This window comes from Hesperophylax consimilis, chromosome 14 (genome assembly GCF_061612785.1).
Source record: "Hesperophylax consimilis isolate HC1 chromosome 14, BYU_Hcon_1.0, whole genome shotgun sequence".
NCBI classification, from domain to species: domain Eukaryota; kingdom Metazoa; phylum Arthropoda; class Insecta; order Trichoptera; family Limnephilidae; genus Hesperophylax; species Hesperophylax consimilis.
Genome location: NC_142849.1, coordinates 27774369 through 27780368, shown reverse-complemented (window position 1 = coordinate 27780368; position 6000 = coordinate 27774369). Strand labels below are relative to the sequence as shown.

The 6000-nt window shown below is 35.5% G+C and overlaps 1 protein-coding gene across 1 annotated transcript in view; it reads left to right on the top strand.

Moving 5' to 3' along the window:
- Window positions 1–502: 502 nt before the first annotated feature.
- Window positions 503–6000, top strand: part of ALiX (programmed cell death 6-interacting protein-like protein AliX) — a 40563-nt gene continuing 35065 nt past the window's right edge. Inside the window, exons 1-3 of the mRNA XM_089639697.1 lie at window positions 503–773; window positions 1005–1123; window positions 4631–4758. Coding sequence (XP_089495823.1) covers window positions 568–773; window positions 1005–1123; window positions 4631–4758 — 453 coding nt within the window. The 5' untranslated portion in view covers window positions 503–567. The remainder of the gene's footprint in view (window positions 774–1004; window positions 1124–4630; window positions 4759–6000) is intronic.

Here is a 6000-nt window from a genome sequence, read left to right as displayed (position 1 = left end):
TGGAAAACGCAGGGTTTTTTTTCCTGCATAATTATTATACTAACTTGAATTATTATGGTTTATGGCGTAGGTACAAATAATTACACAGCAGAAATTGTTTTTTTTTATAAATTATATAATGATATAATATTATAATAAATATACAAATACTTGATAACAATAAATACTATTTTTTTACACTTTTACTGATTTTGAGAGTGAGAACTACACTGAATTTTACCTATTGTACCAACCTGATTGTTTTATTTTTATTAATTACGTACTTACTCGTAAAGTAGTAATCCGTGAAAAAGTGGGAATATAAATGTGACTAAAGTTCTTTTGCCAGCATAACATTATCTAATTTAATGTAACATCACAAAGTGTTTGCTTCATGTGAACTTTTATTTTATTTTATGTTTAAACTCCCGCTCATACATGACATTGCACATGCACAAAAGCCGGTAGCAGTTTACAGATTTTCTTTTTACCGACTGTAAAACCGGCTGTCCAATCGGTCCGGGTCCGCTGACTAATAACAAAATTGACAGTTGGGCAAGTTGCAGTTGGGAAAAGTTACGAACAATAATGGCCGACTTGATTTCGGTGCCGCTGAAAAAGCCTAGCGACGTAGACATCATAAAGCCGTTGAAGAATCTCATACAGTCGACCTACAGCACGTCCGATAAGCCCGAGGATTACAGCGATGCCCTGATCGAGCTGAGCAAACTCCGCACGAATGCCATTTGGAAAGTATTTGACAAGTACGAGACCTCCTTGGAGGTTATTTACAGGTATATATCGCCCAAATTCTAATGACTCATAGTTCTAACTTAATATTCAATCATTATTTTCCTTCTTTACAATGTTATATTTGTTTTTAGTCCGTTTTGATTATTTGTTTTCCAAGGTCATATCGGTTTGTTGTTGAAACGATTTTCAGTGTCTGGCGCATGTCAATACCCTTTGTTGCGACATTTGATAACCAAACTTTTTCTCATCATATGTTTTGAACTTCTATTTAGCTACTGCGATGAGCTGTCTGCCTTGGAGTGTAAGATTCCCCCCCAGGAGGTCCAGATCCCATTTAAATGGAAGGATGCCTTCGATAAGGGGTCGATCTTTGGAGGCAGGATGAGTCTAAGTATGAATTTGCATAATATTTTATAAGGTTTATCCTTATCGTTCAAGTGTAATAAACATATTTATGAAATGGACAATTATATGAATCATTATTGACCACAAAACACCCACATGAAATAATGGTGTATGTATCAAATCTGAGGGTTAATTCTAGAAGTAGCTATGTCAAATATGTTAATAATTTTTCAGGAAAGGCGATTACCTTACATAAAAGTGTAAATATGCTAAATATTATTTTGACTTTCACGTTAGATAGGCCATGATTTCATTACTGTTCTTACTCATCTCTTTGAAAAGGAAGACAAGCATTCCCGGGTTACAAATAACCTGGTTTTATTTTTTAATTTGCTTGTGCAATGATGGATGCAATAGGGCTTAGCTAGCAAGGGATTGAACCTGTGATGCCTGAGTGGAAACATGACGCATTTGTCTACTTGGCTGCCAATCGGTCTTCATCTTGAGCGTACGACAGGCATTTGTAGCATTAAATTAAGGGGAATTCTTAATAAATATTTCATTATTATTTATGGATGTTTGAAACCCTAAAAGATTATGTATGAATGTGAATGAGGCAAGGAGTGTGTTCCAAGACCGAGTTGTTTGACGGTCCGTCGTCTCTGCCTACCCCTGCGAAACGTCGTGATGGTTAGTTAGTTAGAAACCCTTTCGAATGTTCATAGTTCATTTAGCTCAAGTTCATCGAACCCTACAATTAATTTTTAATCTTTAAAAGCAACCTCATACAAGTGAAAGTCCCTGTGTAATGATAAATAAATTTTCTGTTGACGGTATTTTGACAGCTACTTAGTTCATTAACCCCATTCTCTTTACTCATAGTTAACATTTTTTAGTCTACTGTTTCCTCTGCATTATTAATGAATATTTAATGACATTGTGGTCCATTTTGAATTAATTAGATTTGCTTCTGATATTCCTGTTTATATTGTAAAATAAACAATGATTTAAAAATTGACTTCCAAAAAAGGCATCTTTCTAATGGTTCATTAACCCCTAGGACCCCCGCATTTAGAGTTGAAGGTTCGTGCCTTTGCACCGTATGAAGTATTGCATTGCAGTGTCGACCTTGTACATTCATTTTGCCTTCTGACATTACCTCTTTAGTGTGGTTAGTTAACCACTCAGAACATTAGAACGTCAAAAGACGTAAATATGATAATAGCGGTCAAGACATTAGAACGTCTTTTCACGTAAACGCGCGAGATTTTACAAAAATCGATTTATTTCCATCACTAGTATACGGATTGCCATGATTTAAAAAACAGAGTATCGATAATGAATAACGCTACGCGTCTGTATTCAAGAATATCTATGGAACGTAGAAGTGAATTATCTAAGCCGATTTAATCTGTCATCTTGTTCGTTCATAATTTATTGCGTTTCTAAATAATTTATTAAAAATATTTTAGTTTGACGGTTAATATTTTGAGGTGACTAATAGTTTTTAATTATATTTCTTCAATATATAAAGTGTTATTTCTTTATGATACTCAGAAAAAAGTACATTTTTCACGGCTTTGAAATAATGCTAAGCGATTCTTACATATTTTTGACGTTTTCATAAAATGTATATTTAGAAACGCAAATCTTTACGTATTACAACACAATGCGATAGTGGATTTCATAATCTTTCCAAAACATTTTTTAGAATGAGGCTACGTTTCCCAAAACGTGAGTTATGAAGCTTTTAGCAAAACTCATAAATAACACAAAAATTATCACGTTTTGACAGTTCTCAAAGAAACATATAGTAAAAAAATGTCTTTGTCTGAGAGGTTAAAGACAAAAATAAAAATGTCACTTTATAAAGTATGGTGTTGTATGTGTTGCTCTAAGTAACTGATAAAAATTATTTACCCTAATATCTGTTTTGATTCAAGTGTATAATATATGAATACTAGCTCAAGTCCCCGGTGTTGCCAATGATTCTTATTTTGAAAGTCAAATGTGCAAAACTTGATCAATCGCGTAATAAAACTAGATTTGTATAAAATCAAACCCAAGTCGCTAGCCCTCCACATACACTCTTCGTTATATAAATACAGGGTTTTCCAATAAGAGGTGTTATTTTGATATTCAATCATAAAAGATCAATGGTTTCATTGCTTGTGTGGCACGTAGCGCCGTCTTGTTGAAAGTAAACATTCTCCAGATCAATACCATCCAATTCCGGGCATAAAAAATCATTAATCATCTCTCGATAGCGCAATCCATTCACCTTAACTGTTGCTCCAGCCTCATTTTCGAAAAAGTAAGGTCCAATGACTCCGCCAGACCATAAACCGCACCAAACAGTCACACGTTGAGGATAGAGAGGCTTTTCAACAATAACTCTTGGGTTTTCCGAACCTCGGATGCGACAATTTTGCTTGTTGACGAAGCCACCGAGGTGGAAATGGGCCTCATCACTCAAGATGATTTGCATTTGATTCACCCAAGTGAATTTTAATAATTTCAATGCGTTGTTGAAGCGTGTATTGTTCCATTTTTATTAATAAGTTTCTACTTGTCAAATGTCGAAAAATGACAGCTTCAAAAGTAACATCTACCGAAATAGTGGGCTATTCAAAATAACACCTCTTATTGTAAAACCCTGTAGATTACTTGTTAGATATTTTTTTTTAATTGAAAAATTAGATGAGTTATAATTATAAAATAATCTGGAACGTCATTAAAGTAAAAGATATGCGATACGATTCAGTATTCAACAAACACGGAAAGAAGAAATGGTTCCACACAAATTGGTCAATCCTATATTGGCTTGGTTGCCGTGTATTCTTCTTCTTGAGTCATTGCTGAGAATCGTGACCCCCACTCTAACTTCCCTGGTGCAGCAGGCTCCACCACTCCTCGCGGTTCTGTGCTGCGTGGCAACCAGCAATCAAACACTGTTGTTCCAGACTGGTACATCGTCAGTCCAACTCGTAGATGATCTCCCTCTGCTTCTCGTGACTTCCACTTTATCAGTTCATAGCCTTGCTCTTACAGAATGGGTAGATAAGAGCCGTTGACTGTTCGTGAGCTCCTGGGCATTCTTCTCAGTTGCTATGTGTACTGGTTGATTAAACTCCAACTTGTTTCCCATCCTCAGTGCCTGTGTTCCATGTCCTAACAGAGATTTCAGATTGGAAGTTACTATCAGTTATAGAGTGTTCTAGGTGTCAGACCACCATTCAGAATTGAAACATTGCTTGAAATGGCTTTAGAAGTGTTTAGTGACCAGATCTGAATAGCCAGGTACTACCCCACCTTCCTCTTCTCTTATCCTTCCCTTCCCCACTACCTTCAGCCTCACAACATACCCCAATTGGGGTTGGGGTAGTCTCACTGGCTCCACATGGTTTTCACACTAAAAAAAATAAATAATCTGTGTCTCCTGGTGTAACGGTCACACCGGGAGATGAGTGCTCCTGGCTGCATTGGTACATTTATTTTTGCTTTAGCTTAGACAATATTAGCAATTAAATTATGTAATTAAATTTTCTTTCAGCCATCTGCTCTCTGAGCTACGAGAAAGTGTGCGTATTATTCAACATGGCCGCCCTACAGAGTGCTGTGGCCTCGGCCCAGTCTACCGACTCTGATGATGGCCTCAAGCTGGCTGCCAAACTCTTTCAGGTTTGTACTGTAAATTATTCTAAATCACAACAGAAAATAACTGCACTCATTCTACTATCCAAGCAATGCTAAGCGACGAATCATTGTGTATCAATCTTTCTGGCACGAAACGGTCAAGTAATTTTGCCTCTTTCTCACATAGAAAGCTCTCACCTTCTCCGTAACATGTATTGGTACATAATAAACAGATATTATAGTTCCTCTTTTCACTCTCTGCAGAGATATGTATGTCAATCTTTAGATTTTTAAATTATTTTATTTCCAGTGAATTAATTAATGAAAAGTTGTTATCTTGTTGTTTTTTCGACATTTCTCTGTATCATTTCTGGGTATGAAATAATTTCAGATTAGAAAAATGTACCTGAATTTCTCAGAAACTAACAATGACCTCACTGCGTTCAATTATCTCTCTCAGTTTGCTTGGACAGTATTTGTCAATAGATGATGTGTCATGATTATTACGTTTGTATTCTCAATAATTGAGATTGTTGCACCAACAACGATGAATGGCACATAAGCTTTGCTCAGTTCGCCATTTTTGTGTTGTTTGATATTCTCCGCCGATAAAGCAGTTTTCTATTCTCTATGACTACTATCATCTGATGGTATTGATTTAAACTGTTTATTTCGTATACATGATGCACCCAAGACTTCACATTTGTCAAAAAAAAAAGTTATAATTTGTATTATTACACTTATTTGTGTACGGTGAAAACTCGATCGATCGTTCCTCGAACAATAGTTTTCCTGCATGTGTCGTTCATTTCTTCTAGTCCCGAATCTTTAAATAGTATAAAACAAATCTGTCTGTGCGTTTAATTGTTCTAAACTATGCAACGGATTTTGATAGGGTTTTCATTATCATTTAGAGAATTTCTTCAGGAAGTTTTATATATATATATAATACATGCATATTATATTTATAGAAAGCGGATAAAAGTCGAGCGATGTCAGGTATAAGTCGGCTAGTTAATTTCGTACAAAACTCGCTAAATAGATTCCATCGATCATTCCTATATGCATCATACAAAACTTCTACAAAGCCCCGGCAAGGCTGAGTTTAATTCCTAGATGCGACCGAATCTTTTTCTGATTTTATTTTCAAATATTCGTTTGAGAGTCGCTAATATTGTATTCAATGATTAAATTATCTTATAAATCTCTGCATTAGAAAAAGGGTGATGATTAATAAAGAACAGTTTTCTTTGATGAAGAAGAAGATCAACGAAAAGTCTCAGACGA